General features: G+C 35.5%; 2 protein-coding genes across 2 annotated transcripts; both read left to right on the forward strand.

The window, feature by feature from the left end:
* The first annotated feature begins 8,311 nt into the window (after positions 1–8,311).
* LOC127082257 (enoyl-CoA delta isomerase 2, peroxisomal) lies at positions 8,312–9,413 on the forward strand. The gene has a single exon (XM_051022499.1). The coding sequence runs from the start codon at positions 8,473–8,475 to the stop codon at positions 9,187–9,189; it is 717 nt and encodes a 238-aa protein (XP_050878456.1). The 5' UTR covers positions 8,312–8,472; the 3' UTR covers positions 9,190–9,413.
* Positions 9,414–16,264: 6,851 nt separating this feature from the next.
* On the forward strand, positions 16,265–17,322 carry LOC127082265 (enoyl-CoA delta isomerase 2, peroxisomal). Its single transcript, XM_051022508.1, has one exon. The coding sequence runs from the start codon at positions 16,467–16,469 to the stop codon at positions 17,181–17,183; it is 717 nt and encodes a 238-aa protein (XP_050878465.1). The 5' UTR covers positions 16,265–16,466; the 3' UTR covers positions 17,184–17,322.
* Positions 17,323–22,469: the final 5,147 nt, after the last annotated feature.

The raw sequence follows: 22,469 nt of genomic DNA on the forward strand, positions 1-22,469 counted from the left end.
ATCATCATGAAAAAAATGCTGTCTTGTGGCTCTGGGCAGTTTTGAACAGCATCTTGCAATCTTGTCAAAATGTGGTTTTGTTTAGCATCAATGAAGTTCTGTTGGTTTTGCTCCTAGTAGTGTTTCACATGACAGGAAATGAACATAATCTGCTCCTTCATGTTGCTTTTGGCAAGGCAGGGTTTTGGTGCTTTTGTGTTTTGGACCAGAAATCTTGAAAATGCAAACAGCAAGGTGAGTTAGGCTTTCTTTTTTTTTGGTTGGTCTGCTCCTAGCCAATGTGTTTGTCCATGACAGAAAAATAATGAGATATACTCTGCTAGGTTGTGGTGCAGTCCAAGGCAAGGTCTTTGTTGTTTTGGAAATCCTTTTGACAGCTTTTTGAAATGTAACAGCAAGGTGAGTTTTTTGAGAGAGTGGACCATGCTTCTTCTGCTGTCAAATGGCTGCCATTACTGACTTCTCATGACAGAAAATCATGGACAATTCTGCTGCCTTTGTGGTACAAGGCATGGCTCATGGATATGTGGGATATGGTGGTTGAAAGTTGTACTTTCTTTCCAAAAATCAAGCAAACTAGCATGGGCTGTATGTACTTCATGAAATGACCTTGCAAACATATTTTAAATAACATTTCTGAACATATTCCAATGGCCAAATGGTTAAAAGATGATTAAATCAAAAAGTCAAACATTGGTCAAACTTGCATTTAAATGAGATAAGTCAAAAAATGCCATTTTGATTGGTGAAGTTTTGGCTCATGAAATTTATATTTTTGGAAAGAGGGGATCAAATGTGACTTGTAGGAAAAAACCCCACCCAAATTGGCCAAACGGTTTGAGAGATATGGCCTTTTGAAGTTCAAGATTTTCTGAAATCGATTCGATCATAACTTGCCAACCACACATGGGAATTGAGAGTTCTTGGACTTTTTGGAAATGGGAGAACAAGATCTTCAACTTTCATGTTGGGCAAAAATTCATTTGAAGCTTGTATCAAGATGTAATTTTGAGGATCAAGACTTTCCATTTTTGGTAAGTTTCAGTTACAGGTCCAGTTTCCATTTTGGGAAATTTCTGATTTGGCTTCAAATTCTTCCATGATGGTGTTTGGCATGATATATGAAGACTATTTGGCCATGAATGAGCTCTCACAAACCAATTCCAATCATCAAATCACTGATTAAATGGACAGTTGACCAACAGTTGACTTTTAGGGTTTCTGCCTGACTGAGCCTCTTCTGATGAATTCCAAACCCTAATTCCTTGAGAATTTGACTTCAAATGATGTCCCAAGTTGTATGAACTCTTGATTATTGATCATGGTGCCCAAATTCCACAAGAATGGCCACCATCCACTGCTTTGACTGACAGTTGACTTTCTTTGACTTTTGATTGTCTGTGTATGAACTGATGATCTCCAAGCCTTCAACCCTTGACTTGAACACTTCAAATGGACCTCCAAGTCATGTGATCTTGTTGGACAAACCCTAGGGCCTTGGCTCCTTGAGAATTGTGCTTGCTTGCTTGTCTGACTGATCTCCTGATCAGTTTGACCTAATTCCTTGATCGGCTTGCACTTGAGGCAAAAGAGGCAATGCAATGCTATGCAATGGACCATGATATGCTATGACCTAATATGAAAATGTATGTACAATGATAGGTGCAAATTTGAGGTGCTACAGTCAGGTGTAACCGGTTACATATTCAAAATTTTCAATTTTTTAGTATCGTTTCAGGTGTAATCGGTTATGCTCTTTTTGGTAACCGGTTACCACTGAAGCAGTGACCGTGGTTCACTCATTTTCTGATCCAAATGAATTTTTGAATGCTATTATAAACCATGAAATATTTTCATGCATACACACACTTTTAGAGAGGTGTTAAGGCACTATATATACCATACATTTCAGAATTTGAAACTCGTCTCTCTTTCATAGCAATTCAAACTCATTACTCTTTCATTTTTAAAACAAGTGCCTTGTGACTTAACTTTGTGCATACATTTTCATTCATCTTTGAAAGTTTCAACATTATAACCATTGAACACTGTTACATATTTTGAATTTCCTACTTGATAGAGAATATCAATTCTAGGAATTAACATACATTATTATACAACTTCAAACACTTGTAAAAATTCAGATTGCTGTGATTTTCTTGCTGTCCAGGATTGTTGGAAGCAAGAGAGTGAATAAGGGAGGATTGTTCTCTTGTTTCACTTTATAAAGATCATAAGGGGATTGTTGCTTATGTTAGAATATTGTAGTATAGGTTTGGTGGAAGACTTGTACAAAGATCTGATATAGTAGAAAATCTCTCATAAGGAGTGAGGGGACTGGAGTACTCTCGTATTGTGAGGGGAACCAGTATACATCATTGTGTGCTTTACTTTATGCATTTATTTTTCAGCATATTTACTTTCATATCATTTCTGAAAAATAACAAAACCAGTGCTAACGCTTCAAATTGAGAAAAATCCAACAAATCCAATTCACCCCCATCTTAGAGACCGCGCATAAACTTTCACAACAATTTGTGTCTCAGTATTGTATACTCTATATCCTTTTGAGCGTTCAGAGTATCCTAACATGATGCACTTATGTGCCTTAGAATCAAACTTGCTCAGATTCTCTTTAGTGTTCAACACAAAACAAGAACATCCAAAATGATGAAAATATGAAATTTTAGGCTTTAAATTCTTCCATAATTCATAAAGAGTCTTACCCATAATAGGTCTTATAGAGATCATGTTCTAAATAAAACATGTTGTGTTGACAGCCTTTGCCTAAAATTGCTTAGCCATCTCTTGCAGAGTCTTATTCTTCCTCTATACAACTCCATTTTGTTGTGGAGTTCTAGGGCATGAGAAATCATGGGAAATGCCATTAGCATCGAAGAGTTTTTCAAAATCTTTGTTTTCAAATTCTCCACCATGATCACTTCTGACTTTTACAATTATGAGATCCTTCTCATTTTTCACTTGGGAGCAGAAGGTAGAAAACATAGAATGTGACTCATCCTTATGTCTGAGAAATTTCACCCATGTCCATCTGTTGTAGTCATCAACAATGACTAGTCCATACTTCTTACCATTGATATAGACTATTTTCATTGGACCAAACAAGTCAATGTGAAGAAGCTCTAATGGTCTGGAGGTTAAAACAACAGTTTTAGCCTTGAAAGAAGTTTTAGAAAACTTTCCTTTCTGACATGCTTCATAAAGAGCTTTTGAAAAAAACTTCAGATTTAGCAGGACTCTGATTAAATTAAGCTTATTTAGCTAAGAAATCCTCCTCGTGCTAACATGGCCCAATCGCCTATGCCACGTCCATTTCTCTTCATTTAGAGACATAAGACATTTTACATTTTGATTCTTCAAATCAGAAAGTCTTATCTTATAAATGTTGTTCTTCCTCTTTCCATTAAAAAGAATTGAGCCATACTTTTGACTGAGAACTTTATAGGACTTTTGATTGAAAATAATGTCACAACCATTATTACTTAATTGATTTATGGAAAATAGATTATGCATTAATCCTTTAACTAAAAGAACATTAGTAATTGAAGGAAGTTTATTGTTACCTATTTTTCTGGGGCCAATGATCTTCCCTTTCTGATCACCTCCGAAACTGACGAAGCCTTCAGGCTTAAGTTCCAGGATTTGGAACATATGCCTTCTTCCTGTCATGTGTCGCGAGCATCTAGAGTCTAAGTACCATGACTGGTGTTTCAACTTTTCTACTAAGGATATCTGCAACATATACTATCTTGCCTTAGGTACCCACACCTTTATGGGTCCTTTGGGGTTAGTCTTCCCAGAGTTCTTAACAAACTTGGATTTTTGTGCAGGATAATTATACATGTATGCATAGTTCAAACGGGAATAAGGTTTTGCTTTATCCTTAGGTTTAGAAGCAATTATACCTTTAGGCATAACTCCATTTTGTTTCCCATAAGGGACAAAATAGGACTGAAGATTATTGGACTTATCACCTTTTTCAGAGTCAAGTTTGTCATCAGAATCATAGCCAATACCCCTTGTTCTGTTTCTGCTAACACCATAAATAATTGAAGCCATTAAGCTTCTATTAAGGCTTTTAGCAAGAAATTTCTAGAAAGATTTATCATATTTATTTATGATATCACCAGAACTTGTAGAGACTTTAGAAAGAATTTTCTTTTTAGTTTTGAGACTCTTGCATTGAGGCATATAGTTGTTGTTTTTCAAAATGAGATTGTATTCACTCAAACTCGAAAAATCTGTTTGAAGCTTATAGTTAGCTTCTAATTTAGATGCATGAATCTTCTTCAGATCCTTGTATTTGTCTAGAAGATTCTGATATTTTTATAGAACTTCTGATAAACTAGATTCAAGCTCAGAACGAGAAAGTTCAAAAAATACCTCTTCAGAATATAACTCATATTCTGATTCTGGTTGAATCATTTCTGAAGAGCTTTTATGCAAGCCATCAGTGCCACATTAGCCTGCTCTTCTTCAAAATCATCTTTTGAAAACTCTGAATCATCCTATGTAGCCATCAGACCCTTCTTCTTTCCTCTGAAGTTCTTCCTAGGCCTTTCTTTCTTTAAATTGGGACATTCATTCTTGAAGTGGCCAGGCTTCTTGCACTCAAAGCACGTGAGTTCTTTGCCAACTCCAGTCTTCTTAGATCCAGAAGTGGACTCAGAACGACCACATGTCCTTCTTTTTCCTCTGAATTTGCCTTGCCTTTTCTTCCAAAGTTGACTAACACGTCTGGATAGAAGAAACAATTCATCTTCTTCTGATTCTGATTCCTCTTCAGACTCTTCATCCATTTTTGCTCGAAGAGCTTTTATCTTCTCAGATCTTCCTGAAGACTTCAGAGCAATAAAATTGCTCTTTCTCTTGGGCTCATCTTCCTCGAGCCCAATCTCATGACTTCTTAAATAACTAATTAGTTCTTTAAGAGAAGTGTTGTTAAGATCCCTTGATAGCTTCAGAGCTCTTACCATAGGTCTCCAACACTTAGGTAGACTTTTGATGATATTTTTAACATGATTAGTAGTATAATACCCCTTGTTAAAAACCTTAAGTCCTGCAATAAGAGTCTAAAACCTTGAGAACACGTTCTCAACAATTTCTTCATCCTCCATCTTGAATGCTTCATATTTTTAAATCAAGGCAAGAGTCTTGGTTTCTTTGACTTGTACATTCCCTTCATGTGTCATCCTCAGAGAATCAAATATAAATTTAGTAGTATCTCTGTTGGTGATTTTCTCATACTCAGTGTATGAAATATCATTTAGTAAGATGGTTTTTGCTTTGTGATGATTCTTATAGTCTTTCTTATGTTGACATATCATTACTCTTCTTTTAACTTTATTGCCACTTGCATCTACTGGGTCTTCGTAACCATTAACTACCATATTCCATATATCAACATTGTGGCCTAGAATGAAGCTTTTTATTCTATCCTTCCAATAGTCAAATCTATCTCCATAAAAAAACGGGAGGTTTAGCATTGTAATGATCTCTATCATTTGTTTGAACAACTGGTGGTGGAAGGGCAGCCATTGTGTTTCACACTAGATCTTTATCTGACACTGTTAAGTGTTTGATATCTTATTAAGACTAGAACCAGAGCTCTAATGCCAATTGAAGGTGGCAAGAAACACAAGAAAGGGGAGTTTGAATTGAGTTTATAAAAACAAAAGCTTTTCCAAAACCAATTCGCTAAAGCAATAACACGAACAAGAAAAATAACAAAGTTATTTTTATACTGGTCCACTGCTAACGAAGCTACCTCCAACCCACCCTATCAAGGTGATTTTTCCTTCTTAACAAGAACTTAATCCACTATAACTGAAACTGATTACAGACAACACAAAGACAAAATGTCTTTGTCTTCTTGAGTCTATCTGACTAAAACCTAGTAACATAAGGAAACCACTCAAACAACTTTGAGATTTACAAGTGTGTGTTTACAAGTATTGCTTCTAATAAAGAAGATTAACACAAGTTAAATACAGTGAATATCTCACAAAATAACGAGAAAAAACTCTTGTGTATTTACAAAGAATATACACAACAAATATTTACATCAGCAAAAGAGCGTGTGTATGAGCATAGTATTGCACAGTGAATTAGCAACTTCTTCAATTCTTCCAAGTCTCCTTTATATAGGTAGTTAAAAGATCTATTGTGGGATAGAATTGGAATAACAAAATGCAGATGTCTCTTTGTGTAACAGTTTGCATATAGGAGGCAAAATGGTACAATAGTATTGTCCTTGGCCCACAAAATCAGCATAGTGGATGGAAGGGTGATGTTTTGCCGTGTACTTTTTTTCTGATGCAAAACCTTTTGATCTTATCTTCTAAACCTCTTGACTAAGATACTAGTTGACATAATCTTCAGAACCTCGGTCTTTAGAGTCTTGACACAATTCCTCTGAACCTGGTCTTCAGAGTCTTCAGATTTTGTTCTTTAGAACTTAAGCGTAGAATCTTGAAGGTTAACCATCCTTCAGAGGCTCTTCAATCAGAGTCACAGTCAGAAGCTTTAGCACAAACGTTCATCAGAATCGTTGTCTAAGAGCTTTCTAGAACTTGACAACATCTTGTAAAACATTTGTATCTCTTCAGAGTCAGAGTGTGTCGATTCCAGAATCTGATGATGTCACACGTCAATGCTTCAGAATCAAAACCTGTTAGCAAAAACTACACACTAGATAAAAATCATTGGTGTACAAAATTGTTCTCAAAGAAATAATGCATTGTTATCATCAAAATTTAAGGTCATATGTAGAACCAAATCTCGTTCTTACAATTGATAGGTCAAGTCTTTCATCATTTCAGAAATGTATTATTGTTATCCGTATGTTGGCATATGAAACATCTGTTGATAGTGTGGATGACTATTTGAGAATTGGTGAAACCACAACACTAAAATGTGTTGATAAGTATATAAGAGGAATGATCAGTATCTTTGGGGCACAATATTTGTGAAAGCCAAATGTTGAAGATATTGAACGTCTGATGCGAATGAGGGAGGCACGAGGATTTCCATGTATGTTATGGAGCATTGATTTTGTGCATTGGGAGTGAAAAAATTGTCCATTTGCATTGAAAGGGAAATACATTCGATGTGATAATGGGAAACCAATTGTTATACTTGAAGCAGTGGCTTCACAAGACTTATGGATTTGGCATGTATTCTTTAGGGTAGTGGGTCCAAACAACAATATTAATGTGTTGAACCAATTCAATGTCTTCAACCATGTTCTGCAAGGACGAGCTCCCGGGGTTCATTATACAATCAATCGTACTGAATACAAAAAGATCTATTATCTATCGAATGATATTTATCCTGAATGGGCCACGTTTGTGAAAAGTATTCTGATACCACAAAGGGATAAGAGAAAAATGTTTGCTCAACATCAAGAAGGGGCAAGAAAGGATATTGAATGGGCATTTGAAATTCTCCAATCCCGCGATTTGCGATCATACGTAACCCGTCATGATCTTGGCACTTAGACACACTCCACCGCATAATGAACACATGCATCGTATTACACAACATGATTCTTGAAGATGAACGTGCCTCATATGGTAGAAATTTTAATTTTTTTTATGATCATTTGAGTAATGATACGATTTCCGGATGATTCTAATATTGATTTTCAAGAGTTCCTAAGTAGAAGATTTGATATGAGTGATAAACAAATTCATCAACATCTTCAACAAGACTTAATGGAACATATATGACAACGTTGAGGGCAAAAGAATAACATAAATTGAAAAATATTATAAATTGCCGTTTTCTTATATTTTATGTTAGTAATTTATTTTTATTTATTTTTAATAAATTATTTGTCATATGTCGTGCTTTTTTAATATATATATATATATATATATATATATATATATATATATATATATATATATATATATATATATATATATATATATATATATATATATATATATATTATTTCGATTTATTTTAAATGTATAATTTTAATATTTTAATATATTTAAATTAAATTGTTTTAATTATATTTTTTTTATAATGTGAGATTAAATCTATTTTAAAGTTTTTAATAAATTACATAAATATTTAAAAAATTATAGTTGAATTGTTTAAAAGTATGAATGTGTAATATAAAGACTCAAATATATATATGGATGCTCTTAGACTTAGACTTAGAGGGGTGGAGATTCTCTACCGTGAAAAGAAAAGAAAAACTGGATGATGTCTTGTTTTTATCCTTGCCATTTAAGTAATTTTAAATTAATTTTATGATCTATAATGAAATGAAATGAAATCAACCATTATGATTGCACGGGAGGAGAATATCCTTTCCCGACTTAGAGCTCTACATTGATAGTACTACTTATGATTTGTCACTAGATAAATAAACGGACAAAAGGAACAGAGTTGTGATTCTTTTGAACAGTGTGGATAATAGAAAGAAAAAAAACAAAAATGTGCAGTCTCGAGAAGCGTGACAATCTATGGATCCTAACAATTACCGGCGATGATCAAAACCGCCTCAATCCAACCCTAATCGATTCCCTTCTCTCAACCCTAACAAATCTCTCTTCCCAATCCACTCCCGGCTCCGTCCTCATCACCACCGCCAAAGGCAAATTCTTCTCCAACGGCTTCGACTTGCTATGGGCTCGTGCCGCCGGCTCCAAATCCGCCGCAGCGGTTCGCCTTCAATCAATGGTCGATTCGCTTAAACCAGTCGCCGCGGCGATGATATCGCTTCCTATGCCGACGATCGCCGCCATCAACGGCCACGCCTCTGCCGCCGGGCTCTTGCTCGCCATGTGTCATGACTATGTCACGATGAGAAGTGACCGAGGCGTGTTGTATATGCCGGAGGTAGATCTAGGACTTCCGCTGCCGGATTACTTCTCTGCCGTAATGAAAGAGAAGATCAAAACGCCAGCGGTGCTGCGTGATGTGTTGTTGGCCGGCGTGAAGATAAAGGGGAAAGAGGCGGTTGAGATGGGGATAGTGGATTCGGCGCATGATAGCGTGGAGAGTACGATAGAGGCTGCGGTGCGCTTGGGGGAAGAATTGGCACAGAAGAAATGGGTTGGGAAAGTGTATGCAGAGATAAGGAAGAGTTTGTATCCTGATGCATGCAAGGTTTTGGGATTGACTCCAATCTCACTCATATCTAAGATGTGAATTGAAAGTTTCAGTCTTTCATTCCAACTTTTTCATTTTATTAAGGAATTTTATTGGATTCTTTAAGATTGTGTTTGTTTTAATCATTGAATTGGCGATAAGTCTGACAAAATCAGATGTCAGTGTATTTTTGTTCAATTGTGTATTTTCATTGGTCAAAGATGTTTGTGGTTCATTTCTCTTTATAAAATCCTAAATGCATTATTCTTGGTGGTAAAGATCAACTAATATTGTTCCTATAAAAGGGAAGGATACATATTTGAATCCTCGAAATCTCTTTTATTCATTTTTATATTAACTCTTTTATTCATTTTTATATTAACTCTTTTAATATATTTGAAATGTTGTTCTATTATAGGGGAAGCACTCTCATTCTAATAACTACTATATTATTCCTATAAAAGGGAAGGATACAAATATTGTTCTTATAAAAGGGAAGCACTCTCATTCTAATAACTTTGAAATGTTTGTATTAAAGCTTCTTTCTCTCACAACACAATTTTTCCTAACCGACGTTTCTTTATTAATTACCGTTACCTTACTAACAGAACTAACTCATTATACCTAAAATCACATAACACAATCTTATTTCAACCAACCCGACTCCCAATAATCTTACCTTTTCCTCCATTTTCATCATAGTCTTAAAGAACAATTTTGCATCTTATCAAACTTCAAAAATTGAGTTGAGAATTTTTTTTATAAAACAAATTCATTAGAGTGCTTATTTCAATTTAAATAGTTATTTGCAGAAATAAAAATGGTGATGATTGCGGAAACTGCGACGAAACGGAGTTTTTTATGTTCTTTGAGGACGCAACATCGTGGATTGAAGATTATGATCACGATGCTTTTTGAATTAGAGGTATCAGTGCTGATAATTGGAGTTGCTATCTCATATATGGACATGGTGGACTAGGGGTACCTGTATGTTTAGCACTCCAACGTCCAAGTCAATTAATGTTCAAGATAGATGATAAGAAAAGTGGATATTAGAGATTATGTGTGTATCTTAGAGATTATGTTTGTACCTTAGAATCCTACGTACCTTTCGCATTAGACGAGAGATCAGAGTACCGTAGTTCTTCTTGAGAATGTACATGAATATGTACCACATGATCCTTTGATAGAACCATATATTCGAGGATGCGGTTTTGGTAATCTACTTAACATAGTCTTATACTCGGTTAACTATATATTTATTCTTGCTTTGTTAGAGAGATGAGATTTAGCTATTTTGTCTCAGCTATATAGTTCGTTGTGTAAAAATGCCAAAAAATATACTTGTACCTTTATTCATGCGCCTATTTACTACAAGCATGTGGTTGGTCAAGACTGTCATCACTCGCCCTCGTCAACGAGAAGCCATTCATATTCCCTTTTGCAACAAAGTAAATTTAAAATTTTAACATCTAATTTATTAGACTTTATACTACAACTAATTGTAAATAATATTTTCCCAATCTTTTCGATCTAGGTGGTCAGTTAAAGGGATGAACTACAACAGGTGTCTGAAACAAGCTGTAGTAGTCTATAACAATCTTTTAGACCACATTGGACCAGACGATGTAATACTACTACATAACTCTACATTCGATTTTAAAAAAATTATCCAATTACATATCATCTAATCATGTCATATTCTTGTACAGTTTATCTGGAGGCCATATCTGGGTCTTGATCATCAGGTTAACCATGATGATGATGCATTTTGGACAACAAAAATATCAATTATCCGATTCACTACCATGGAGATGCACTAGAGTGACTGTGTAAAACTGCAGTTCAGCATGGAACAACAAACTCCAGAATCTCCGACGTGTTTGGGAGATTGGCATCAACAAAGAGTCGATGGCCAATGGGATTATTCCGAATGGAGAGACTTTGCAAAAGAGATGTGTCGTCATTGTAAGAATCGACGACAACACATCTTAAACGAACCAGTCATACATGATACTAGACCAACTCAACATATATGGCATGGTTTAGGTCGGTTACAACGCCACAGTTTGTGTCTGAGCCAAAGTATTTGATTGATCCACGCCAACGAGTTTCATCATCAACCGTCCAACAACAAATCCTCACTCAAGAACAATGTCAATCCACCCAAACCCAACGACCAACCTCATACCATCACCCTACCATATACACCCAACCTCATAACCAATTCATGCCACACACCCAAACTCAAAACTAGGAATCAAATCCTAACCACCAATAACCATACGCAGCCATGACAACAGTCTATAGCCTAGATGATTCATACGATTCAGCGTCATGCCATCGTAGCCCCCCACCAATGAAAACCCAAACATCATATCCCCACAACACTCAATCATTGTTTGACTTTAATACATCACATGAACCATTGCTTCGTTTCCAAAACGATTTAATGCCCCAATTCGGGCAACCATACCGTCCATAATTCACCCAACCACAACGACCCAACTACGATAACATGGGCACCAAACTCAATTACAGAAGCACCGTTGGCGACAACTCCCCCAACTATTGGGGACAAATGATGACAAATCTATCAAATACTGTTGAACCTTCCATCAGACATTCACACCAGCCACCATTGCATCATGTCAGCACTCAAAGACCCCAAACACATCAGGAAAATCATGGGAGACCTCGAAGATAGGCTAACACACCTAGATGTGGAACATATGGGCGTTTCAATCGGGCAGATCATTGATATTCTTGTCAATTTTATGTATTTTTACTTTATAATATAATAGAATTTTTAATTTAAGTATTTAATTTAATTATAAATATAAAGTTTTAAAATTTAATTAAAAAAATGGAAAGTGCATGCGCCACATGCATTGGCGCATACACTGATGTAGTTTATGCATGTGCCAATACATGTGGCTTCAAGACATGCATGCACCTAGGCCATTGACGCCTAAGCTTATTTGCATGGCATGCATGCACCGATGGCTTGGGCGCCTCCTTGGAATGTTAATTAGATGTGTCAGTTCAACTGGCGCATCAATAATGAAATGTGGTTATTTCGGTAATTAATTTGAAAAATAGGTTATTTTAGTATTTAAATTGGAAAAAAATGGTTATTTACAAAAAACTTTTTTCTTGATATTTTCATTAAAAAAATTAACAAAAAAAAGGAATTAAAAATGAATAAAAATCAAACACGAAAATGCACAAAAAATAAAATGAACGCATTAAATTAATCTACACAAAATAATGTTTCACAAAACAGACAGTCGTAGATCAAATTTTGCAATAAAATATGCTCGGATAAAAAGGCTTAGACCGATAAAAAATGCGACCGTGTGAAGATTCGAAAAAATTAAATAAGCATACCGAGTTAAACTATGCGAATCGTAGATCAAACAGTTGCAGGCCTAAACCTAAAAAAATTTGCCCGTTAATTTTACGCGCAATTGAAATCGATTCAACGGATCTGCCTATAAAATCTAATTTTATTCTGGTTGGCTTTTTAGGCATTAATCTTAAACAAGTGTATGTCATGATATGCAAATGATGCAAATGTCATGTGAATGAATCAATTTATTGATCTAGGGGGAAATTAGGGTATAACAACTACCCATATTTAAATAGCTTTGTGAGATGGCATGAGTGATGATAATCCTCATAAAATCCTGGTGAAAGGTATTTAAATACAGAAATACCCAAATTTTGTCCCCGAATGCAATGAAATGATATGATACGTTATGAATTTATGGAGTACTCTTTTTTTCTTTGTTGGGGATATGATGTGATATGAGATGAACCCTAGCAAAATATCTTATGATGGATGAAAAATGAAAGGTGGAGCTGTGGGGATTAATGGAGAAATGTGGTAATGATGGTCCACATGGAATGAAATGATAAACAGGGTGAAAGACTTGCTGAGGATAAAGACCCTGCTAGAGAAATTCAAATGGAGGTTACCTGGGGAATATTCAAAAGTGGGTTCCATCAACTTGTCAGAGATAACAAACAGATGCTTTGGAATGTATCTGAAAGGTTGTGTATATTTCTAATTATAAATTCATCCCAACACAGGCTCTGTAGATTCTTAATAAAGAATTCATCTACGACGAGATTTTGGAGATTTCTGATTAGAAATTCATCAAAGACAAACTCTGGATATTCTTAAGAAATAATTCATTTGAGACAGAAGATTGGAGATTCTTAAGATAAAATTCATCTGCCATGATTATGGATATTTATGATTAGAAATTCATCCAAGCAGGGTTGTGGAGATTTCTGATTATAAATTCATCCAAACACAAAATACAAACTTTGGAGATTCTTAAGAAAAAATTCATCAGAGGCAAGATTCTGGAGATTTCTTATTAGAAATTCATCCAAGACAGACTCTGGAGATTCTTACGAAAGAATTCATATTAGACAGGATTTTAGAGATTCCTGATTAGAAATTCATCCAAGACATACTATGGAGATTCTTAAGAAATAATTCATCTGAGACAGAAGATTGGAGATTCTTAAGAAAGAATTCATCTGATGGGATTATGGAGATTTCGGTTTAGAAATTCATCCAAACAAGGTTATGGAGATTTCTGATTAGAAATTCATCCAAATACAAAATCTAGAGATTCTTAAGAAATAGTTCACCCAAGGCAGGTTTCTGGAGATTTCTGATTAAAAATTCATCCAAATACAAACTCCAGAGATTCTTAAAAAAAAATTCATCTGAGTACATGTTATATAAATTCCTTAAAACGAAGAATCATACAACTGACTTTCTTGGAGTACATCAAAATAACTAGAGATGTATCCGAAAGTAACATATATAAATTCTAAATAAGTGCCAAACAAAATTGGACTTTTGGTCAAAGGATAAATTGTTGATCACAACAAGACCTTGGTCAATGCAAATGAGCGCGAGCCATATTTCAGGCTATGCATGATTTTGAATTTTGCTTTAATGCATGATATATGAATGATCATTGCATGCAAATGTTGATGCTTATGAGGACTGTGAGTTTATAGAGATTTTTTTATGGAGGACGCCGGTAACAACCGGATTTGAAGGTGGGTGCCGGTGACAACCAGACTTTTATGGTAGGTGTCGGTGACAACTGGACTTTTGATGAATGAATGTCGGTAACAACCAGAATTTGAATAGAGAAGGTCAATGCTAATTGGATTTTGTGTGGATGCTAGTAACAACTGAACTTTGATGGATGAATGTTGGTAACAACTAGACTGAGATGAATGAATGCTAATGAGAACTAGACTTTGGAGTGGGGTGCCGGTAACAACCGGATTATGAAATGGATATCGATGACAATCGAAATTTGAAAGGGATGTTGGTTACAACCGAATTATGAAATGGATACCGCTGACAATCGAACTTTGAAATGGATGTCGGCAACAAGCGGATTATGAAATGGATACCGGTGACAACCGTACTTTGAAAAGGATGTCGATAACAACCGAATTATGAAATTGATACCGATGACAACCAGACTTTGAAATGGATGCCGGTAACAACCGGATTACGAAATGGATACTAGTGACAACCAAACTTTGAAAGGAATGCCAGTAACAACTGGACTTTGAAATGGGTGTTGATAACAACCAGACTTTAAAATTGATGTCAGTAACAACCGGACTTTGAAATGGATGACGGTAACAACCAGACTTTGAAATGGATTCCGGTAACAATCGGACTTTGAAATGGATTCCGGTAACAACCAGAATTTAAAGATGGATGTTGGTAACAACTGGACTTTAAAGATGGATGTCGGTACTAATCGGACTTTGAAAGGGATGTCAGTAACAATCAGACTTTGAAGTGGGGCCGGTAACAACCGAAATTTAAAGATGGAGGCTTTGATTTTTTTTATCGCCAATGAAAATTGGACTTTGATTTTGAAAATGCCAATGAAATTAGACTTTTAAGCACTAATGACGCTTGGATTTTGGATTTTGAGGATGCCAATGAAGATTAGACTTTGGTCTTTCATATTCATTCTACAAGGCTTTCATATTCATTCTACAAGGCTCCATGCTATGGAAATATGCCAGATGCATGTGATGATATGCTAGAGCGAAACGATATTTTTAATGCATGATAATGATTTATGCGGTGCCCGGAGGGTTTCCAAAAGTGGCAATGTGGAAGGGTTACTTTGCAGCAAAATTTCTTGTCGGAAGATAAAAGGTTAATAGATTGGGTGCTAGCATGATTTACCGGCACTCGTTTCGAACTCAACAGTTGCCGACTTATGACAGAGTTTGTTTGAGCAACTTGAAGGCATGGAGATTACTTTCCCCTCTATGGCTCATGTTGCCCCAATCTGTTGGGTCTTTGAAGAAAATTATCTCGAAAGGAGTTTGGAAGCAGCTTGCCATGACCTTGAGACGGCTGCCCCAATGTTTGAATCTTGTAGTGGTCTTCCCCCAATTAACTTATTCTTCTAACAATAGACTTCTAATTGACCAACATTTGAAGAGTTTGACTCACTGTACTCTTTGAGGTGACTTACCATAGTATTAGCCTAACGTAATTTGTCCCAATATCATGTGCGATGATATTATAGAATGTACAGCTTATTTTTTTCACTCAATAATTAGTGAAAGAACTATTAATAAATCATTTTGATGGGATTGTTAGCATTAGCGGTCATTTTTCATCTTAAAAATCATTATTTATGTCAGATATATGGTTGCTCTTAAAAGTCATTATTTATTTCAGATATATGATTGCATTGCCTCTCTTAAATTGCCAAATGTGCATTTTGACTGACATATATGTCTTTAGTTCAAATAAACTTGTGATTTCTGTTGGTTTTATTGCGGCTGCGAATTGATTTTATTGTATTGCCTCTCTTAAGTCATTATTTATGTTGGTTTTATTGCTGCAAATTGGTGATTGTTGTGTATTGAGTTATTTAGTTCTAATAATAAGAAGGATTAGCACAATGCATCGTGAGGAAATCATGTTTACAAAGCATCATTACGTGAAGTAATCGATATTTTTGGTGAACGTGTGATGGAAGTTTACAATGCATCATGAGAAGTTGTAGAAGAGTACTTAAAACAAGCATTGTAGTTTGTTTTAGTCTTATAATGATCAACTTAGATAGGCTTGTGGAAAAAACAAAAACGATAAAGCATGTTGTTCATGCCAATTGTTTTATAGGAATGTAGCTGAACTGAAAGAATTGTGATTCTGCTCCAAATATTGTGTTCACATGTTTATTAAATAATTAATGTATTTTTTCATATTAAAAAGTAAAATAGGATTAGAGGAATGAATAAGTGAGTAGTAGAAAATGTGGAGTCTCGAGAAGCGTGACAACTTATGGATCCTGACTCTCACCGGCGACGACCAAAACCGCCTCAATCCAACCCTAATCGATTCCCTTCTCTCAACCCTAACAAATCTCGCTTCTCAATCCACTCCCGGCTCCGTCCTCATCACCACCGCCAAAGGCAAATTCTTCTCCAACGGCTTCGACTTACCATGGGCTCGCACCGCCGGCTCCAAATCCGCCGCAATGAATCGCCTTCGTTCCATGGTCGAGTCCTTTAAACCCGTCGCGGCGGCGCTGATTTCTCTTCCTATGCCAACCATCGCCGCCATCAACGGCCACGCCTCCGGCGTCGGATTCTTGCTTGCGATCTGCCACGACTATGTCTTGATGAGGAGTGACCAAGGCGTGTTGTACATGCCGGAGGTGAATCTCGCGCTGCCGATGCCGGATTACTTCGCTGCCGTGATGAGAGACAAGATCAAGACACCGGCGGTGCTGCGTGATGTGTTGTTGGCCGGTGTTAAGATCAAGGGGAAAGAGGCTGTTAAGATGGGAATCGTGGATTCGGCGCATGATAGTGCAGAGAGTACGGTAGAGGCTGCTGTGCGCCTGGGGGAACAATTGGCACAGAAGAAATGGGTTGGGGAAGTGTATGCAGAGATAAGGAAGAGTTTGTATCCTGATTCGTGTGAGGTTTTGGGATTGACTCCGAAATCGCTCATTTCGAAGATTTGAATTGAGTTTCAGAATTCAATTTTATGCCATTTTATTAAGGAATTTACTTGGATTCTTTAAGATTATGTTTCAATGCATGTGATGTGAGCTTGAAGATTGTGTTAATGAAATCATTGGATTCAGAATAAGTTTGAGGAAATCACTGAACCTCCAATGTTTAATCTCTGTAGAAGTCAAAATACTGTGCCATTGTGATTTTTGTTGAAGCTTCAAAATATAGTCTTTATCAACAATATTACGGTGGCATCATTGCAGGCCCGTCTTAAGTTTGTTGAGGTTTGGTATAATTTAAACATAGTGTAACCGTGACAAAATAAATAGGGGTCGTATTTATTTAGGATTTTATAAGGTCTTATTTAGTCACGGTTTAACCGTGACAAATTTACGGTTATGCATCCTTGATTTAGGGGAATCCAAATATGCATTTAGTGGTTGGTTGAAAAAACTATAGATTAACTATGTATGCAAATTATACCATGTGCAAGTCATAAGGTGAATCATATAAACCAGTGTGCATTGAAGTTTCTCAGGATTGCATTCTTGATTTTTACTCAAACTCCATTGCCAACATGGTATGGTTTATAAAGGATTGACTTCTATTTTCTATTGATGAACATGTAAATTGAAATCAAGGTAATACATTATATACCTTTATCTATAATATACGCATCACTTACAAGTAGTATCAAATTTGGGAAACATTTTCAACAATTTGAACAGATACTCACTCAACTCGGTGCCTCTCTAGCGGAAGAAGAATGCAAGAATTCAATGCAGTCTTCTACAGCTTTCGCACGGTGTGAATCAGTGAGGTGATCTGATAAAGAATGAGACCTTACCAAAGTGGATGAAGAAACCTTCATAGTGGATCTCCTTCTCAAAGAAACAGTTTTTAGAGAATTTGTTACCTTTGCTCCAAGCCTTATTAGGAATCTGACAGGTAACATAACAGGGTCTCTGCTCTGAACTCTGAAACTCCAAGTTCCAATTATTCTCTTCCTGTTTCTTAATACTCTGCTGCAACTACTATGCTTTAGAATAATGGTTGGTTTCTCATGAACACCTGGACTAAAACATGCCCTTTTGCTTTTTATAAACATTTGAATAGCAAAAACAAAGCTTCCGAACAGCACAAGAAGCCAAAGGTTTCTGTTTTTCTATATATAGTGAGAGAGGGATAGCATAGCAGTAGGAGGGGACAGTTGGAAAGGTTGGAAAATGAATATATATAGTGAATATAGATGTATTAATTTTAAGGGAATGCTAGCTAGGTAGTGAAATGGAAGAAAGGTATAGTAGGTTTAAAGGTAAATCATTAAGAGTCTGATGTTTCATGAACATTTAAGGATTTAGGTGTATGAGAAGTACAAAAGCAAGCAACTTGATCAGAGAACAAGTAAGCTTCATATACGTGGATGAGACATGCACACATGGGCTTATTGTGGAATCAAGTATTTCCATTAATGAGGGAGAGCCCTACCATGATCTAGCTAATTTAGAGGTATGAAGTAAGACAATTTATGAGGGATCAAATAGAGAGAAAAGGGGTTTTGGTTTGGTCAAAAAGCAAAGGGGTGGATCCTAAGATCAAAGGAGACAAGAATGAAAATGTTAAGGTTAATATAAAGATGCACTAGTAAGAGATAGAGATATATATAATCAGCTTTTCTTTTGAGATGGTATTAGAGGGCCTACACATGTTTTTTGGTTCCTCTTTTACATTTGGTTCTGTTTCTGAAATCTGAAATTTAGAGACCATTGCCTCCTCTATGATCAGAGTCAAGTTTTTAGAGATTTTGTGTAGGCTAGCCACAATTTTATCATGATAAAACAAATATAGATTCTATTTAACTAGGATTTAAATGTGACAAATATTTTATGAGACTTTATTTAATAATGATTTATCCGGGATAAATTTTAAGCTTTGTGATGTAGTCAGCCCTCAATGACTACTCCGGCTGTGATGTGCATTGTTTAGAGAAAGAAAGAGAGGCTTGGAGGGAATAAATTTGAATATGGAGAGTAGGGTTTGCGTGAAAATTAGGGAATCGCTTTATCATATTTTTATTGTTCCTTTTCTATGTTGGAGAGAAAAATATGCCTCCATTATGGCATCTCTGCAAATTTATTTCCCAAGTCATGCCTTTTGACATGTGTTTGATTGGATGCACTTATTTCTTGTCAGTGTCACATGTTTATGTTGTTGTGTTGTCTTTACAAACATGTCTTACACATGAAACAAAATGAATGGTGAGAAATTGTATATAATTGTGTGATTACATGTAATAAATAATTAAGGGTATTATAGGTAAAAAGAAAATTATTGTTTAAAAAGTAATAATAATGATTAATTTTCATGATATGTGTAAAAAGTCAAAAAATGACATTTAAAAAGAAACGGAGGGAGTAGTGTATTGTAATGTTGATCATAATATTTTATGTTATGCTGATTTGATATTCTCCCTATCAATACTTGATCATTCTTCTAATCAATACTGAAATCAATGGTGGTAAACAAGCTACTTTTGCATTTTTTTAATAGCTTAGGTGTTTAGAAGTAATTGAATGTATGCATTTTGGTTTTGGTTGTGGATAAAACCTTTATAATTGAACTAGTTCCGACTGTTGGATAGTTTGCATTTTAGTGCAATCATCTCTATCCTTTTTATAAGTTTCTTTTGTAATTATAAATGGTTCTTTCTAAAAAAAAATATTGTCCTCTACTAATATCAAGAGTTTTAGTTTTAGCCTTTTGTAAAAATAATTGTGTTAGTCTTTCTAAATATATCACTTTTTTTTTTTGGAAAAATTTAATCATTTTTAAAATTTTATTTATAATGTGAAGAACATTTGATTTTAATCCTTTAAAATAATGAGTAAATAAAGATCGACAGAAGTAAAATATGTAAGTCATAACATAGATCATGGTTTTAAGGACAAATTTTCAACATCTATGGATGTGACTTGAAAAGATTCCATTGAAGACAAATCAAAGATAAATTTAGACGATGTAATGAATGAGAAAAGTAAACAGCGTCATTCCACATTGTTAATAAATGATATAATAAGGACTAGATGACTTTATTGGCCCTATAAAGAAACAACCCATTGCAAAAGCGAGTCGTCTAATTTGGCTTGAGTCATCCAACTCGCACCTATGATCATACTTTATATTTTATCACACGTGATTTATGAGGTGTCCAGGAGAAATTGGATTAGGTCATAGCAGTCAAGGAGGAAACTGTCCCTCCAATATTTTAGGAAGAATTGATTTTCCCTTGACTACCATGCGTTCGTTGGGAAGTTGTCCATAAATACTTTAACCTCAGTACTTGGAGACATTCATTCATTTCGAAAAAAATCTAGCATACATTGCCTTTTGTAATCATACACGCAAGAAGGCTTGGTGCCCACTGTAGAGTCTCGGTAAAACTAGTCTAGATCACACTTAAATTCAATTTTTAGCCACTATATTCAATATGGTGATATGACGATGCAGGGATGCGAGCTTCTATCGACGAGCTAAATTGTTCCAATAGGATTTTGGAAACTAATGTCCTAACCCTCTAGGGGATGAGCCGTGAAGATTTTCAGATAGAAGAATAGGTCCTGAACCTCTAACCTCTCTTAAATGAGATTTGGGATGCTCTGGTACCAAAGAATTTCAAATTTCCACCACTGGTGAAATTTGATGGGAAGAGCGGCCCTCATGAACACATTGTCTCCATCAACATTAGATGTCGATCATTGATGCATTCAACTCTTTGAAGTGCAATCTTATGTCTAGCACTTTCAAAGAGGCGACCCAGAGGTGGTTCATGAATCTCCCCCGCCTCTCAATGACCAGTTACCAAGATCTCCCTAAGAAAATGGCCCACCAGTTTTTAAATCATGTTCTTAAGGGGACAAATGTTTGACCAGATGCTTAAGCCAACATGTTCAACATCTTAAACCAGAACTGATAGATAATTGACAAACAAGATGAAAAATCATAAAGCAATAAAAGAGCATAAAGAATTGTTAACCCAATTTAGTGCAAATAACACCTACGGCTGGAGACTTCCAACCAAAGAAAGGAAATTCACTCTTCAATAGAATTTGTACAAAGTGTCTTAGATGAACAACACATTGTTCAATGCCATTCTTCTTAATTTTACCTATGTATTTCTATTTGGACTCTCCTTAAATATAAAAATCTCTTTCACTTTCTCTCAATCACTAACCCTAGTGATCACTACAATAATCATAATATTGAATGTTGAATTACAACTCAACTAACAAACCAAACTACACGCCTTTGGAAATGAAATGAGGCGCTAGAGTGGTGCATAAACAGAAAGGCTAACACAATGATCTCAATACTTGAACACTTTAAATGTTAGGTTTGAGTCTCCTTAAATAGTAATGCAATCTTCTGGGCTTTTCTCCAATGGACATACGATTTGATCACATTCAGAATTGTAGGAGATTTAGTTTTTATTTGTTTTTCAAAAACCTAAAAAAATATTTGATTTGTTTGAATGCAAATTTAAATTTCTAACTGATTTGATTTAATCCTTTTAATATACCTAACAAATCTAATTAATGCATTTCTAAAAGATAGCAATAAATTTGATTGAAACTTAACCATAAATTACGCTCAGAATAACATCCATCATTTTTTTCCGACAAGGGCCAGATGTTGCACACATGTTGGAATATTTGTTTGCACATGTGTCATTTTTTAATTAAAATATCTTGTACACTCCATGTTGTTTTGCATAATGTAGTCAATCCAAAAGGAATAACAATCTTCCCTTTTGGTAATTTTTTGCAAAACAACTCTTTCAAAACTTACAAGATGTGCAAAAATAACTGAGTAACATAAGCACACCACAAACAAAACACACTGAGTAAACAACATCAGCAGAAGTAGCACAAAATCAAAATACATGTAATGTGGTTGCTACATCAAAAACAAATCAAACTCAATGCTTTCATACAGCCAGGCACACAATCAATCATGTACGCACACATTCAAAGTCAGTAGTCACTAGAAGTCAGTCAGGATAGTCAACACACACTACTACGCATCAACCATCAAAGTTTAACATTCATAGAGATCAGCTCACACATGCTCATAGTTGAAGGCCAATGCTCTAGCATGTGAACATATAATCTAAACAATGCTCAACAAACATAATTAGTAGTTAGGTTACTCAGAACACACAACTACTCCTACTACTCCCCCTTTTTGCCACAATTTGGCAAAGGTATTGAAAGAAGAAAAACCAGACCAGAGGCTAT

The sequence above is a fragment of the Lathyrus oleraceus genome, chromosome 1 (assembly GCF_024323335.1).
Source record: "Lathyrus oleraceus cultivar Zhongwan6 chromosome 1, CAAS_Psat_ZW6_1.0, whole genome shotgun sequence".
In the NCBI taxonomy this organism is placed as follows: Eukaryota; Viridiplantae; Streptophyta; class Magnoliopsida; order Fabales; family Fabaceae; genus Lathyrus; species Lathyrus oleraceus.

What these genes read in the sequence shown, in the direction of transcription:
- LOC127082257 (XM_051022499.1), top strand. Translation starts at nt 8,473, where the DNA reads ATGTGCAGTCTCGAGAAGCGTGACAATCTATGGATCCTAACAATTACC.
- LOC127082265 (XM_051022508.1), top strand. Translation starts at nt 16,467, where the DNA reads ATGTGGAGTCTCGAGAAGCGTGACAACTTATGGATCCTGACTCTCACC.